This window comes from Convolutriloba macropyga, chromosome 4 (genome assembly GCF_964194025.1).
Source record: "Convolutriloba macropyga chromosome 4, txConMacr16.3, whole genome shotgun sequence".
Classification (NCBI taxonomy): domain Eukaryota; kingdom Metazoa; phylum Xenacoelomorpha; order Acoela; family Convolutidae; genus Convolutriloba; species Convolutriloba macropyga.
Window position 1 is genome coordinate 68,351,952 of NC_134471.1, and position 18,402 is coordinate 68,370,353.

Consider the following 18,402-nt stretch of genomic DNA (forward strand, 5'->3'; position numbering starts at 1 on the left):
CATTAAAAAAATTAGTCCTTCCATTGAAGGAACTCAAAAGTTTTGGTAGATAAAAATTTTCTCCGAAAATTAGTTGTGGAATATTAGAAAGAAGGGAGAGCAATGCTGTTAGAGAAATAAACACGAAATTAGTAAATTTATTATTATTGCTAATAATAACTTTTACTTAGATACTTTGAAAAAACGGCAAAATAAAATTTTGACAAATAGCAATTGTGAACTGGTTTTGCCAGCCACCTAATTTCAGAATGTTCTTGAAAAAATTTCTAGTTCCCAGCAGAAGACTAAAAAACTCATTGTTCTGAACCCCCTTTTGTGGTGGACGAACTATATACTCAATTCGGTTTTTTTGTTCAATAATTTCTGGCTGATCAATATAATCATCGTAGAAAGCTGTGAGTGCTATCATTACAAAACCCCTCTAGCCTAAAATATATTATCAAAAAATTTGTTTTTTTTTAATTCGTTTTTTCCACGGAATTTCTTTTCTCCTTTTTTACACAATTGTTTGACAATTTTGATGAAAAATACGATCAAATTGAATTTGACAGTGTTTTGATTTTCTCTCTGGAGGTAGAAGATTGTCGTTGAACAGTTTGATCCAATTTCTTGGGTAAATTTTTTGCAGCGTTTTTCGAAGTTCAGCCATTTTTTCATCAAATCTGGCACTAAATAAGCTTTTATTGTACAATTTGTGTCAACTGGCCAAATTACCACACCAGAAACTTTTGACAATATTTTTGTCAACTCCAGAAGGGACTTTACACTTCCATTCAGACTGCTCTTGAACTAAATTTATGCTGGTTATTCGCTAAATCAAAAAGATATTCATCCAAAATGCATAATTTATCATTGATATTTTTCCTTTCTATTGTCCAATTACCAATATCCATTATATTTGGAGCATTGACGTGTTCCCAATGAACGAATAGCAATAATAAGCTTAAAAAAACTATTCGGATTGTAATCTGTCGCTGTCTCTCTGGAAAATATTTTCAACTTTTCCATTTTTTTATGTTGGGTACAACACAGAACAAATAAAATCTATTGGCTTCAATAACAATTTCAAGACACTCCCGTCTATATTTCTAAGTTGAATGCTATTAGTAAATTTGTGTTTTAGAAATAAAAACGGATTGTTGAGCTTTGTCACTCTTTTGTCTTTTTTGGTCAAACTGCTGTTCAAGGTCAACATAGCAAAGACAGGTCGCATCGTCTTTTAACTGAAATAAAATTAATACTTATTGCGGTTTTATAAATCAAGTAATGGTTTTTTTTCTCTTTGTTACTACTAGTTTCTCCATCAAACTCTGTTTTTGGAAACCTGTGAGTTTCTTTTTTTTGTCACACTATTGAAAGGTCAGATATAGCTTCTTTCGCGTTTAAAAAAAGAACAATTGAATATATTCATGTTTTTCAAAGAAATGATTTTGGTCTAAACGGCTTCTACACCGTCCTGTAGTGGAAATAAAATATATTTATTTTTTTCGTCGTTATTATTCGTTCCTTTTGTACTTGTATGAAAAACTCTGGATTTTGCAGATCTTAGTGGCTTCCGTTAGATACAAATTCCTATTTTCATATTTCAGTTTATAAATAAAATGTTTCAAGTGTATTGCAAAAAATACAGGTTTTATACAGCTTTGCACTTTGCCATCCTTTTCTGCTACGTTAATTACTGGTCGCTTATCGCAATATTGTTGTTCAAAAGACACACAATTGAACATATGTAATGTTCTAGTGCATTGCTTATTGTTTTGACGGCTTTCACACCGGTCGTTTGCCGGTTTTTAATTTAATTTTTTATTTTAGTCTGTATTTGTCGTTTTTTTTACAGACGTATGACATAGTCTGAATAAAGTATATTTCAATGGCTTTGTTTGGAGAAATACACTAACCTATTTAAAAACTTCAGTTAATAGCTTATAATTTTTGATTTTAAAGTTTACTGTTTTCGGTCTTCCTGTTACCTGGTCATTTAGAGATCAAATATCACACTATTAGAGTTCAAATAAAACACAAATAATCATATCTGATTTTTTACAGAATATATCGTGGTTTCAACGGCCTCGACACTGTTTTCTCTCAAGGTTTTCTTGAATTTTTTTCTGGATTTGTCCTTTGCATTTGTGGACTTACAACATTTTCTGGACAATTAAAGGTCTCGATGTCTTCAAATTTAGGTTTGAATTGAAATGAACATATTTGAAGATTTCAGTTAATATCAAATTGTTTTCATCATTTGAAAGAATTCGTTTTTTATAAAATTCAATTGTTTTTTTATCTCTGCTATTTTTGTGTTTTAACCACTTGTACTTGTCAACGAGCGTTCGTTATCACTGTTTCCGTTTTTTATTGAAATACAAAAAAATTTGTTCAATATAGGTGTTATTTGACGCTATTTTGACTTTGTTATTCAGTTATGTATGAAAAAAATTGTTTGTTGTCGTCATTTTGTTTTGTTGTTTGGATTGTGTCGTAGTCTTAATAATGGCAGGATTCATCTCATCTTTAATATGGCTTTATTTATTTTTCTGGGTAAAATGAATTGGAAGAAATTTTTTTGTTAATACCAATTTTTTTGGAGGATTTGAGTTTGGTAGATTTCAGCCAAACAATTGGATGGGCGGGGGGTCGGAATATTATGTGCAAACCCACATTTCTAGGCCCCTTTTTTCTAATAGATATAGGTCTATCCACAAAAGTAGCAACTCTGGAGGCCAGGGTATTGAAAAAATTTCTATCACTTCACAATGAGTATATTTTGCACAAAAAAAATTTCTGAGCTTTCTGTATATTTGATATCTCTTTCCTCAAAAACATTTGATTTATTTAAGATTGCCTCAAAAAAAATGCAGCTCAAAATGAATCAGATGATAATCTGGTAATTGAAGTTCCGTTTCATCGCAAAATTTTTTTCACTTGCCTTAAGTTTTTTTCCTGTTGCTTAGTTCCTGTGATTGTTCCTTCTTTAAATATTTTGACTGGATTGTACGTTTTGCAGCCCTAAAACATCATTTCTCCTTCAAGGTGTTCGATTTCGAGAAATGTGTAATGCTCCTGAGTAGAGACATTTTAGTTAAAAATAAATCCAGAAAAAATGCATTGCTTCTAAAAAGCCAAAATATAGATGTCTTAGTGTTAATTAAATTTCTCTATGTTCATTCAGATGTGTTGTAAAAATCAGCTAAAAATGTGTTTTCAATGTTTGATGGTAAAAAATAAATTGCGATTTTTTCCAACCTATTGAGATTCCAAAGAAAATTGAAGCTTTTTATTAAATCATTGCTTTAATGGAGGATAGTTAGAACTCTTCCGTGGAACATTTCAAGCATCTGCTTAGTTTAACAAATCTGATGAAAAATTTAGCTATCATTTGTTTCTGCTACCTTTGTTGCCGATCATTTGCCTCTTTTGTGATTTAAGCTATCGCTGGTGCTCGCTGATTTCACGGGAACAGCTCTTTCTGAACTGAAGCATCGTCAACAAAAAAAGTAGCTCTGAAGTTATGACAACCACCAAATTTTCGAGTTTTAGTGTTTTTATGTATTAATACGACAAATATCAGTTTTGGAAAAACGGATATTTTCTTTAAAGGTTTAAGCTGTTTTCTGTTAAAAAACTATCAATAGACGCTTTAACAGTATTCTTGTCTGTAAGGAACTGAAAAAATCCTTCATCAAAGATCAACAGGATGAGAACCGTATTCAGGAAAAAAATGCAATTGCATATAGTTTTCACGCAGTAAAATTATTTGTAAACTTCTACATTATAATTAGTTTTATTTGGAACACCTTTTAGAACAAATAAAACTTGATTTTTAAAAAAATATATGATACAACATAGTGGGCATGGTTCTCCCTAAAAGAAAGATGATTTCAGTATTCAGGAAGTTTCTTACAACGAAATATTTACAAAATTCAGTAAAAAGAAAATTTTCATACAAACTGTTTGCTTTCGCTGAGACGCTTGAGCTGACTTGGTTATCCAAAATTTAATTCGCTTCTTAAAAATTTTCCCATCAGTTTTTCAGCGAAGAATTTATTCTATAATTGAAATTCTTCGGACACAAAATCACAACCTGTGCAAATGAGCGCAAATTAGTTTCTATCCTGAAACTTTTTTAAAAGTGCGAATATTCAACGACCGCAATCATTTCTAAGAAAGTGTTGACAAAATTTTCAAAGAATGACAACGCGTAATAACGACAATTTGTTTGAAAATTAAACGTAAATCTATCATTTTCTACACAAAAAATACCACCAGAATAATTATTCCTGCCAATAAAGACAATATTGTTGGTTTCTTTAAAAAAAATAGTAGTGTCAAAATTGTCCTCATTTTAACAAAATAGTTTAGGCAGGAATCAGACCTCAGACCTCAAAAATTGCGAGGATCCAAAAACAAACAAAAGGGTTTTTAGTTATTGCGTTTGCGCTATTATTATTTTGTTTGCTTTAATGAACTTTTGAGTATTGTGTACCTTCAGTATTCAGGAAGAGTTTCTTACAACGAAATATTTACAAAATCAGTAAAAGAAGTTTTCTTACATACTGTTTGCTTTCATTGAGACGCTTCAGCTGACTTGGCTATCCTATATTTAGTTCTCTTCTTAAAACCTTTCACATTAGGTTTTTAAGTAAAAATTTAGTCTTTATTTGAAATTTTTTGAACACAAAATTACAACCTGTGCAGTTTAGCGTATAAGGCTTTCAAAAAACTTCTTTGACTAATATTTTGCGTGTTAATATCATTGTTGTATAAAAAAGCTTGAACTATGAGTTTTATTGTTGAAAGAAATGAGAACATCTCAATTGTCACCAATGTTTAACATTTTTTTGTTTTTGTTCAAGGTGTTTTGTCCCCTAATGGTCATAACAAATATTGGTTTTTCAAAATTTATTCCATGGAGCGATTAATATAATTTTTACAAAAATCACAAGCTCACTAAAAAAGAAATGACTAAGCTTAATAATAACTGAAATAATGCGTTGCTAACAAATGAATTGAAACCAATTTAGTACTCAGAGGCTGAAATTTTTTCTAAACTGAAAATGAAATCCAAATAGTTATCCCATGCTTTATATTTGTGTATATCTTGCTCCGTGGCCATTAGTGTGATAATGATTAGGCTGAATTTGACCAATGAGTATTGAGCTTTTCACTTTTCGCACAGCCAGTGCCAATCATCAATACCGTTTGCAGTTCTTTTAAAAAGTCTTTTCAATTTAATGTTGAAAATGAAAACATGTTTAATGAAATTTAAAATTTTTGGCTGTTAGTAATTGTGTTTCAGGTTCACAAAAACAAAGTAATTATAAACTTTTGTCCAAAAAATTTCAAATTAAATCCTTACAGAAATTCTTCTAAAAATGCAAACCTTATCTCTGATCTCACAAGGAATCGGGAATTTTTGTGCCTGTCGAGCTACCTGGGTAACCGGGTCAAGAATTGTTTGTTTAGATTGCAAAAGCGTTTTCTTTCCTGTTACCTCTTCCTGCCAGTCAGAATCCAAGTGTTCTATTAATGACTTTGTCGTTTTTAATGTATTTTTTATGTGAAATCAGTTCTTTCTTGCAACTGGCTAATTGCTATGCAATCTGTACGCTACCATTGTTAAGTTACTTTCTTGAGGGCGGTAACCTATCCATTTTTGAAGGCACCTATCTCTCTTAAAGAAACAAAACCACAAAACTATGCTTTTCAGTTGAGCCGACCTGGAGTGCAGAATATAAATGAAAAGACGTCACATTTTAGCTCAAGGAAGACAAAAACTTTCAAAATTATCTCAATAGATGAAAGACAAAAAACAATAAATTTTGTAATTGAGACCAAAGTTTTCAAATCGAGAAACAGGAAAACAATTACTCAAATTACAAAAAAAAACTTAATTTCTATCCTGAAATTTTATCAATAGTGCAAATAGTTAACGACAACGATCATTTCTCAGACCGTGTTGAAGTTTCCAAAGAATGACAACGCTGATAACGACAATTTTGTTTGAGAAATAACCATAAAACTATCGTTTTCTACACTATGAAAACGACCAAAGTAATCAGTCCTGCCAAAAAAGACAATAACGTTGATTTCTTTGAAATAATTAGTAAAATATTAAAGTTTTTGTCGTTTTGTCAAAAAAAGTTGAGGCAGGAATCAGACTTCAGACCTCAAAAATCGCGAGCATCCGAAAATAAACAAAACTGTTTTTTTGTTTTTGCGTTGGCTTTCATTTTTTTGTTTGCAATGACATTTTGAGTATTGTAGTTTTTGCACGTGGGTGTCTTTGGTAAAGAGCGGGGGCACAAGTTGCATGTTGATTGTCTTTCCAGTTCTCTGTCATATCTCCCAGCCAGACCGCAAGCTTCACCCATCAATCAGCCCTTCAAAACTCTCTCCCTCTTATTTAGGTCAGACTCATTCACGCGTGAATGGGCCTGGAGATTGGCTAGCAAATTGTAAACAAAAACAATAACAATCGGGCTAATTTAGCCCGAATTCCTTTCCGGGCAAATCGAGGAAGTTAAAATGGCAGGTCGAATTCTTTCCTTATTTGTATTAGAATGTCAAAAACTCACCTCTTCAAAATGCCAATCAAATTTTTATTTTGTCAACTTACATAGCTTCTGGTTACGCAAAGGTGGTTAGCGCTCCGTTATGGTAAGTTATAACCAGGGATAGTTATGAGTTGTGTTATAAGTAATCACCTGGTTAGCTCACCTGCTATCTTGGTAGTTTTTCTGGCTAATTGAGCCAATTAAGAAGAGCCGGAGAGCCTGTTGCCTCAAACTGGCGTAAACAACACGCTTCAGTAAACAAACTGCCAGTCAATAAATTAGACATGCGTCAAAATTACAATTACAAATAGCCTTAACTAAAGCTAACTTTCTACTAACTTTGTAATAAAACTGCCTCCTCGTCAGTCAATCCAACTCAAAAATTTCATAAACCTTTCCGGTTTTAACTGGTTAATATATTTTCCTCAAAACTTCCAGCGTTAATTTATAAAGGATAATTTGTATAAGAGAGTAGAAGAGAACTGTTTTCACACCTTTTTACCATATTTTTAAGTCGTGCTTTATTATTTCACGCCGCTGTTACCTGGCCGTCAATTATCGTGACTGACAGGTGATTGATAGCAAAAATTGGCGTGATTGACATTTTTAGCCGCACTAAAAGACAACAAATTGCTGTTCATTCCATGCCGGATAAAATTCCACGTTGAGAAAACAACAAATCAAAGACTTATTGTTCAAAATTTAAAACAAATCGAACAAAATTGACTTTAAAAGTGCATTTATTCATAACTTTTACATTGTTCACACGTAAAGGGAAATATTTACTATCCAAAGTTGCTGAATAACTTCTGAGATCATTTCTAGTGTTAATTTTGATTACGTAATAATTGCGTTGAACTTGAAAATATTTGTTAAAATTGTTTAAAAATGATAAGATTTCCAAATTTGGCGTGATTACGTTTTGATTACTTTCACTTTTCTGTTGAACAGTTATGTTTGTTATTTTCAGTACGAACTTGTAAAGTTTGAGGTTATAAATCAACTTTTACAAGATTTTATAATTTATAACTCAGTTATAACTAGCGTTAACTTGAGGGTGGGGACCGCACCTATTATTTATTCACAATACATTTCAAATTTCGATCCACATTTTGAAAACAAGCTCAAGTTAAGAGTGATATTTATTTAGTTAGAAATGAAAGATCTCCATTTGACAATAAACCCCACAATGGGTGGCACTTCCTGGGTACTCCTAATTTTGATAACTGTTCATTCTCTCATTTTACCTGTAATTAGTTTGCCTTTGCTTAAACACAGGGGTCACCACAAAACACAAAAAGATGAGGAAAAATCTCAGGTAAGATGACTGGAATTTTTGATTAATTTATTCCTAAATTTGGTATTATATGTAGTAATTGCTGTATTGAAATTTCATTAAAAACAGAGAATTTAAAGCCATTCACGCTTTTATCTGGATTTTAGAAACCGCGTGATTTTTTTGTTTAGAAATCGCATGGCTTTATCGGGTTCTGTGGAAACGATTTAAGACCCAATTTAAGATCAGAAAATTTCCAACGAAAAGGCGAATACGACGATCCATATCACACAAGTAGGCTAAACGAGCCGTCGACTCAACGAACGAGAAGAGAGGCAATCGGGAAAGGCTCTCAATACACAGCGTATTATCAGAAGTTGGTCGCAAAGCCCCGCTTGACCGAAAAGTTCAACAAGTCGAATATCAGTTGGGGCGTTCTGGACAAAAGTCAGCATTTGAATGCCAGTCACATTGATGGACTTGTGGCGAATGCGTTCAAAATTTGGGCAGCTGTAACCCCGTTGACCTTTTACAAAGAAGAGAAAAGCCCGGACATTATAATCAGATTTGGAACAGGTAAGAGGCAAGACTTACTACATGTATTTTACAACATTATTTGGTTATGATTTTGGGTTGACTAATGATTGGTATTTGCATTCCCGCGGTTAAATTCCTAGAAGGCGATTTACCTACTTGCAGGGGCTTATTTATCTGTATTCATTCAAGTCAGTTATAATTTCACATTTCGCCCAATATGATTTCAAGACAAAGGGTTGTTGAGCTGTCAAACGACCCGGCTTAAAATTAAATTATATCTTACCTCAAATACACTATCTCTGAAAAACTAATTGTTCCTTATATAATTAATTATCTTCAACGGAATAAGTTCATATCCAAAAAATTTCTCCAATTGAGTCGAATAATGCAAAAAAAATATAATAATGAGTTATTTGAACCCTACATTTAGAGAAATTTGTTCATTGAATGGAATCTTAACTGATTCGATCTTTGTCGGTATAGCCTTTTCCGGGTTGTCCCCTGAGAGTATCTTTAGTTTGATTCAGTTACTGATAAAGGAATTGAAACTCGAAATTTTGAACTCGATGCTGTCCCGAGTTGACAGCTCTTTATAGTCACACAAGGATCATAAATTCTGCCATTCAATTCATAGCAAAATTCTTAGTATGATTTTTGCATGGAGCTTCAGAAATCATATATGATCTAAGTATGACTACCAGGAATTCATAATTCGTTTTTTGAACAAAAAAATCCAAAGTTCTTATTAATGGGAATTGCTAATGTCATTCGGCGTCGACATTTTGGCACGCTAAAGTAAAGTACCTGTATATGCAATTAATTACACACATTGTTCCGACCTAGCTCATCCACAATACCGTCTAAATTGTCTACCAATTGACGCACAGATAGACTGCATTTAAAAAGTAGTTCATATTTTCTTAGCATTAGTTTTGATAACATCTTACAAAAGTACAGACTTCACTAGAGTGAACACTCGGACAAGCAAAACGACACAAACACACACACACACACACACACACACACGAACACACGCATACACACACACACGCACACACACACACACACACACACACACACACACACACAAACACACACACACACACGCACACACACACACACACACACACACACACACACACACACGAACACACGCATAAATTGAATCTCAAACTGTAATATCATTTAAGTAACAAGTGCAGAAGTAAAAGAACTTTACCTCTGAAATCACTTGCAAAATCAAACACAAAATTAAATCAAGTTAAAATAGAGGTCACCCAATCCATATAGTCATGAGGTAAACCTTGTTAGCCTCTGAAACCTATCAAACAATCGTTTGAGCGACTTGGTTATCAGCTCATATACGCACATGTGAAATTGAAAAACTCATGTGAACTTACACACATGTGAAATTAAAAATATCCTAAAGAAAACTTCAATTTTGTTGCTTAAATTTGAAAACCCAAATAAAACCTGCGAGTCAATTCATAAACTAACAACAACTAGCCACAAAAATATAGTTTTTTTTAAACAAAGAATGATGTTTTTTAAAAGAGCAAGTTTTCACTAAAATGAGGGTTCAAAGAATGTGTTTCGAAAAATTTAAACACTGAACTATAGAAATGAGAAATTATTTTGGTTGTATGGACCTCGTTAGAACGTCAACGAGACCTCTCGGTATTAGGAGAATAACAACACAATATAAAAACAAAAATGGACAAGATTTAAAGATTTTTTATTGAACATTCCTTTGTCGAGCTCAATCAATTACAAAAAACAAACCATAATACAATGTCTACGATGGATGGCAAGAAAAACATTGCATTTGCTAGGCGGTCAGTAGTTTCTTTGTAATATAAACTTTTATAGATTTTCAAAAACGAACCTGCTGATAAACAAAAGGGGTTATTACAATGAGCTCATCTTTTTTTATTTCACTACAATGAACATCAGAACTAATAGAGCTATAAATTTTTATTCATATCTGAGGCAATTTCTCAATGAGCATGCAGAAAAATTTGACTTGCAAACAACTTATTTTATCAAACTTTTACCAAATCATCTATCCCGTATTCTTGCTAAATTGCATTCTGTAATGACTCTCAAGTAGTAGGCTCTTTCATATTCAGCTTGCCTGCCTACTAATTAATTTCGACTAAATTCTCAAAGCTCAGCTTAGATTTATAAGTAAGTCCAGAAGTAAGAAAAATGACCTCTGTTTTCAATTATAAATCTAAATGGAGAACGCAATTTCAACAAGAGCTTACCCAAGCAGGATAATCACGATCTGTGTCTTGAGTTAGGTAGGTCAGAGCGGCTCATGTAGCTTACCAATCGCCTGTTTTAACAAAATAGTTATCAAATCAATTAAGACCAGATATGTGAACATAGAAAGCAGAAAGTTCCCGAATAAATTTTCCTTATCTTAAAACTTTTTCTGTAATAATTTTGAGAACCAAATATAACCCCCAGAGAAAGATTCAATAACAAACGTTATTTTAAAAAAGCGCACATGCTTGAGTATGAATCAGCCACAAATTTTTGCTAATAAGGTTAATTTACGAGTTGACAGAACAATGATCAGGGGGAAATTTATTTTTCAAAAAGTTTTGCTCTTTTAGACAAAGTTTAAAAACATTTCGTTGTCAAAATGACACATTCAAAATTTTTAATTGTGACCCCTTGGAAAGCCAATTGATCTATAACCAGTCGGAATGTTTGACAAGTCCGATTGTAAATATGCAAATTTAACCAAGAAACGTGATGATTGAAAAACCGAATAAAGACAAATCTCAAAAATTCTCCATTTTTGAACCTAAATGGCGGCAATTTTGTATCTATAGTTAGCTATCAATTGAAAAAGAATTTAGATTCACATATTCTTTATTATTGTCACACGAAGAGCTTAATAAATGAAGGGCTTGACAACAAATTTTTATTGGTTACAGGTTTACACGGTGATTGCCCCGTGAGGTTTGACAACCTCGGTTCCCAGCTTGGCCATTCATGGACAGTGGGCGAAGTCCACATCAATGACGCCCTCTCTCGCCTCCACCCAAATATCCTACCCCACGTAATTGTTCACGAGTTGGGGCATGCGCTGGGACTGCCCCACGACGAAAGTGATCCAAGTGCAATTATGTACTCAGTCTACTACACCCCGTCACCTGGAGGTTCGTCGACCAAAGTTGACAAGGACCCGGATCCCATCAAGTTGTCTCAAAGTGATGTTGATGCCATTCAAAGACTCTATGGTAAGTAGCATTTAAATGTTAAATGTTGTTTTTTTCCCATTTTTTTCTATAATTTGACACCAAAATCTGTTCAGACTGAAACAGGAAAATTAAAACAGAAACGTTTAAATTGGTTTTGAACAGGTTTTTTTAAAAAATATTCAAGAGTATTTTCAGAAACTGATTGCTTTGCATGGCTTCGAAATTAAAATTTCTTAAGACAAACATTTTTCGTGCAAAGTTTACACCTTCCATCTAAAAAACTTTTTCTGCGTGAATCTTGCAAGGTCAACTTCTGCTGGCGACTGGAATAGTTATTGAGGTTCTGAAAAAGCCTCAAGCTTAAAAGTTTGAAATGATAGACCATAAGCGGTTTGTAGTCAACACAATGTCAACAAAATCGGATATACAATAAAAGACACACCAAAAGGTCTTTTAAATTTTGTTCAGGTGTGTGCAATCTTCAAACTAAATCTATTTCAAATCTGAAGTTGAACAAATCTTACAGAAAGATGTTTGTGGTGTCCGATGAGAACAATTTGATCCAAAGTATTGAGTCATTGTCGGCTAAGACTGAAGACACGGTGACGCGTGAACACAATTGCACAGTTGAACAAACAGGGGAGAGAGGGAGGGTTGAGTTCCTTCTACAGATGGGAAAGAGTCATGCATACGAGGCATATGCAATCACATCAGGTTTGGATAACAGTAATTTTGTTTTTGATTTCTTTCACTGATGAACTACATGTTCAAGTTTAAATATTCAAATCTCGGATTTTTTTTAAGGGTGGGGGGGGGGGGGGGGGGAGGGGAGGGGGTTGTTTTTTTAATACTGACTATAATTGAACGGTTAAGCAGTCTCGAGCGAAAAACTTTCAATGGACAAATTGGATCTAGCATGCTCTTTGGGTCGAATAACGCCTAATTTTATCTTCATTCGATGTGTGGTTCGCAGGATTGGGAAATGTCTTAACAGAAGAACGTTTTATATGCTTGCTTTTATATTTTATGCCAAGTGTGTTGTACTTCGGTCATCTACAAGCCAGACTTCACTCTACCATTTAGGTTTTCCTTAAAAAATTGTTGCAGTAGCATAAATTCATCCAATGATGAGGCAAGATCTTGTAAGATCATGTCAGATTCTTGAGAATTGTTTTTCAGTCTCGATTGAGATGCTGTTTGTTCTGTCAAAACGTCCGTGCTGAAAATTCCTAACTTCTGCTGTTTTTAAATGTAGATCTGAACGTGTATGACGTCAAACTAAACAAAACCTCACAATCGATAACATTGTCTGACCCAGTCACCTTGACAGACAAGTGGCCATGTTTTTTCAATGTGACCTCGTCTTCTTCTGGTGATCTCGTGTCCTCTACAGATGAGTTTGAGCTTGTGACGTCATACTACAACAGGCGTGATCGCACAATCTACTTCTACTCGGGCAACTCTACAAACTACATGGTTAGTCAATGTTACGTGGAAACTGTAGATTTTTTTGAAAATAGGCTTACTTGTAAGATATTACAACATAGAAAGATAATACTAACTAGCAAAGTTATACCACAGGAATTTTAAATCTAATAACCCTTCAATTAGGGCAAGTGTGTTTATTTCAGATCTATCGATTCTACACGCGGACGAACCAGTGCCTTGAGCCCATTTCGTTCTTCAATCTCCATTTCGACACTACATTCCCTAAATTCAACCCTCCAAAGACACCCCACAAACCCTCCTCCGACTCCAAAACAACCTATTACTCCGACTACTTACCTGAAAACATGACCAGTACCGAAAGTTACGTAACCGATGACACATCTCACATCAATACTGTCAATGACGCAACTGATGATGCAATCTATGACGCAATAAGTGCCGTGACACCTGATTGGTTCTCTACTATAAAGCAATCGGCGTATCCTTTGTACATTAAGGAATCGGATATTAAGCTCGTTTTCCAAGAACACAAATCGCAAGAAACATATGTATTGACCCACGATGATTTCTGGAGAGTTCGAAAATCAGATTATTCACTGGAATTTGGAGGAAAAATATATGAAAACTGGCCTTTCCTTTGCACATTTTGATGATACAAAGTCCTATCGATTTATTTAGCTAAACAATCAAATTTGTTTACTTTTAGTTTAGGGTGAACGAACAATGATTGTTTAGATAAATAGGTTAAGAATTGTTTTACATACCGAGCACGATGCATTAATTTTTGTAATTGAAAATTTTATTTCTCGCAAATTCATCCTATAGATCTTATTGTAAACACAGAATTTATTTTTGAACGAAAATCTTTTCAAAGCTAATTCAGTGATTCTGGAATCCTTTACCGTGTAAGAAAAGATGCTTGCTGAGAATTGTAATCGTATAAGAGCTGATAAGATCGAACACAAAAAATTCAGCTGATCAGATCTGACACGATTAACGTTCTCTGAGTTTCATTATTGTTGCATAACAACTTATAAAATAAACTTTCCTCCTACAGGAATTTCAATTGTGTAGGATGTGATAAAAACGTCTCTTCATAATCGGATGAACATAAATCTTACAGCACAACTTCTGTACTCAAAGACAGGGTGTAAACTTCAATATAGACATATAAAGTAATCAGACCTTTGTTAAGCCGAAGGGAAGCAAGTATTTTTGATAACCAAAGCTCATGTTTAGTTGTCATAGATTGATATCATGACCCATTCAAACCAGAAACCACTGAGGTATGACGGAAATTGTGACGCATAATCAAAAACGGTAGATTTTAACATCTAGAATTGGGCTATGCTAATTGTAAGTTTGAGAGCTTCCAATTGAAATAAATGTTTTATTTTCTTGGTAAATCCAATTGCCTATAAAAGTTGCATGTTTCAATGCGTCCATTCGTTGAAATTTCATCGGCGAACTGTAAAAAAATGCAATTGTATAAATTGTCATTTTTATTTTTTTTTAATCCAATCGGTCTCATGTTTGCTTGTTTTAGATTCAGATTAACAAGCTTCATGTGTAGCTGAAACATTATCATAATGCGGATTGAAGTTCTACAAACATTAGTACTCTGTTAGATATCGACTCCAAACAAACATATAATATTAGTTTGAGAGAAAGTTTTACTTAGCAAGAATTCAGCAGCAAAATTGATATATTTGATGATCTTTTCGAACCCCACTATAAATCATGGTGATAAGATTAGTTTTTATCTTGACTTTTCCGCAATGACAACTGGTGTACATATGCAGCCTTATTGAGCATTTTTTCCCCGAAATTCAAATCACCATATTCATCTATTATTCTCATGTAAATCTCTAACTTCTATTGTAAAATACCATTTTGCTATTCTCTCATTCCGAGAAACTAATTCTTTTACTTAGTTAAAAACGCTCTTCTTTCTGCCTGCAAAATTCCTTAACTCAACCGACTTCTATAAATTTTTTTCATTAGTTGTCAAAAATGCAATTTTTATATTTAAAAAGAGCTATATTTTTACTTTTCTATGGAACAATTTTTCTGCAAATTTCAAATTACACATGCTTCTAAAATTCATTTCAAATTGAAATGTATGGGAAAAATCTTTTTTTTAAAAGGAAAACGTGGTTTCATTTTGTTGCCAGGTAAAAAGGTGAAATTGCTCAGAAAAAAAATAAAAATTATTTTATAACATGTTTTAAATTCAACTCAATGTCAAACATTTAAATTACGCAAACTGTTATTGAAGCAATTTTGCTCAAAATTGAGATTTTCCTGCAATATATCACGAAGTAGAGAATTTGGTTTAAGTTGAAACTGCGTTACATAAAGAAAATTTTTGAGCTGATGTTGTTGAGGTGATAATAATGAATAGTCGTTTCTAATTTGAACCGAATCATTGCTTCAATTTCGTTCAAACCAAAAATTTATCAGAGTACAAAAACCCTAATTTCAAGTGATAATTTCGACTTTCCCACCATTAATAATGGTCATAACCAATTTGACGTTTTTCCTTGTAGATATCAACGACAAGTTGTCAGGTTGGGAGAACATTATTTAAGGTGCAGAATTCTGCATCAGTACTCGCCATAGAGGGCCAGGGGAATAACTTTTTCTTGACTAAGGTGTAAAGTAATCCATATCAGCTAATCTATGTCTAAAAGTATCTGTAAATTTTCATACTGATAGGTATGTTTATGTTTTCAAAAACAACTGATAATTTTTGTACATTTTGGCCATTTTGAATTCGTTGCTCGTGCATGAGACCACGACAGGTCCCTGAGCCGCGACAAGCCAAATAAAGGATTTTATTTGCTGAAGCGAACATGAACTGTTTTCGCACATAAATTGCTCAATTCTGCTAAGAAATTGTCTTTTAATGACAATTTATTTGTGCTTTTTTCTTATTTTCGGCATCTATTTAGTCTTTGGCAATATAGTTGTTAATTTGTTTTGTTATGGTTTTCGCAAATGAAAAAATTACTTTTGTATTTGTATTATTTGTATATTATTCTCCCGTCTTAAATTTGAGTTGCAATCAATGTCCATCTAAAAATTATTCGTCAGTGAATTGACTGTTATTTTTAATTCTAAAACCGTAAAAGTCCAATAAGTTATAAGAACGAAATTTATAGAAATAAGTGCAATCAAACTGGAGCTCTTTCACAATTTAGTATCGGCCATATCATTCATATCAATTTGTTTGAGCTTTTTTTAAGGATATGCTAAAACGCTGTAAAATTGCAGCATGCCGACAAATTCCTACTTTCTTAAGTAGTTGGTCATAAATTATTTACTATTGTAGATAAAACAGCTGAATTAAACATAAACGGCCATCAATTTTCTTCTGCTCTTATGGTTAAAGAGTTCAAAAAGATGCAACTCCAGCTGCGAATGAAAAAAAGCGTAAATAATTGAACACTTGTGCGCTTCTTCAGGATTTCAAGTCCATTTGCAGTGAACAGAAAATTTATTCACGTTAATTGGAAAATTCAGTCTCTGCTTGATGTCATTAATTTTTAATTGTTGTTTATCTTTGCCGCAAACAAAAAATATTCAGCAACCAAACGACCAAGCGACCAAAGTTTGACCGTTTTTTATTGAGATTTTTACACAAAAAAATTCTCTCATTTGTAGATTTTTCTTAACTCTTTTATAACTTTTTTTTATCTATCGTAACTAAATAAAATTAATTAAATCAACAAAATTTAACATAATTTTATGGCCCTTCGATTTTTCAGTACTCCCAAGAAAGCTTGAAACACTAAACAAATATTGAATCTGGCTAGCTGACTTCAACAATTACACTTGACCAGAAAGTTACCAAAAATGCAATTCAAAGATTTAACAGAAGAAAACTATCGAAAAATATGTCAACTTCTCATTTCTGTCAGATCGGCTGAAAACCATCAAAACAATTTAAATATTTCGCATGTTTTAAATCTCGCATCAACTTGTAAAACTTTATTCGACAGCATCAAAAATCTTAAACTAAAATTGAGCTTGAACATTTTGTTACCATTTGCAGAAAACTCAAATATTGTCCAATCTTTACATTTCGTATCGAAAAACACAGCATGGATTTTTAGCCGAATTTCGATTGAGTTTAACAACTTAGCAGAATGCGAAGATAGTTATCTAGCACCGCTCAAAAAATATCAAACGTTTTTGAGGAAAAACGTCAAATATCTGGAACTACGATTTCTGTCCGAAAAACATTACGATACAAATTTTAATACGATAATTGAGATTACGACACTTTTGACAAACGATGATTCTGAAGTTAGTGTTTGGATTAAAAGCCCCGATTATTACGACGACTCGAAGCGACAGTTAGACTTCGAGGGAAACTTAAACTATCAAACAAAAATTAAATCTGTCTGTGTCACATCTACAATTACTCTAGACCAGAAAGTTATTAATGATTTGGGTAAATTTTGCCCATTTATAACTCGGATTAGTTTGATGACGAATATGACGTCACCAAAAACTAGCCACAGCGCCGATGTTTTATTATTATCGATGTTCAAAAATTTGAAAGTCATCCAAATCGAAGGATTTTTAGATACCGATTCTCACGTGTTAAACAAAGACGATATAGAACCGTTATTTGCGAACGTGAACAGACTTGAAGTTTTATACATTAATGAGAAAAATGTATTTTTTGGACAATTTATAAACGCTCACATGCCCAAGTTGGGATACTTGAGTATATTGCATAACACGGACAATATGAAAACTTATGGCCCCCCATTATTTCAATTATCGCCATTACCAGAATCGGTTAAAACTGTTCGAATTCACTATTTATTAATGCCGCAACTTGGAAATTGTGAAAATTTAGAAGAATTATGCTTATTTGTCAGATTTTACAACCCTCAACGTTTCAAAGATCTGTTCACAAAAATTCAATCGAGTAACCTTCACTTAGTTAACGTCATTTTCGAGTCAAAGCATTCGAGAAAAGAGCTTATAGATCTAGCAATCACGATATTGCAGCAGTTTCCAGCGCTTAAAGTTCTCAGTCTGCGCTCAGCTAATATTGATTGCAATGATACGGACACTGCGCACAAAAAGTTACTGCGGCAAAATAGTCGCATGATCCAAACAAGCGAATGTTTGCGCCTTTTAATGGTGGAAAAACGTCCCGTTAGTGTATCCAGAAAGCTGGAAGGGCATCTCATCAATCGAATGGATGAATTAGACGAAAAATTTGGCTGGGATATAAGAAAAGCTCACAATATTTGAACCCAATTCCAATGGGGTGTCAATTTTTTCCGTCATTGTCCGTACCCTCAGATGAATGGAGCCGTTTTTGTATACCTCAAACCCTCGAACTTTT

At 33.3% G+C, this 18,402-nt stretch overlaps 2 protein-coding genes across 2 annotated transcripts in view; both read left to right on the forward strand.

Annotated features, from left to right (window-relative positions):
• Positions 1–18,402, forward strand: part of LOC142337850 (growth hormone-inducible transmembrane protein-like) — a 193,548-nt gene that overhangs the window by 93,257 nt on the left and 81,889 nt on the right. The window lies entirely within an intron of this gene.
• Positions 7,736–13,894, forward strand: LOC142338146 (uncharacterized; the record flags this gene model as incomplete). Its single annotated transcript, XM_075387782.1, has 7 exons — positions 7,736–7,761; positions 7,833–7,872; positions 8,022–8,406; positions 11,316–11,621; positions 12,051–12,296; positions 12,838–13,058; positions 13,214–13,894. Coding segments are annotated over 7 exons (1,692 nt in total), but the record flags the coding sequence as incomplete, so codon positions are not given.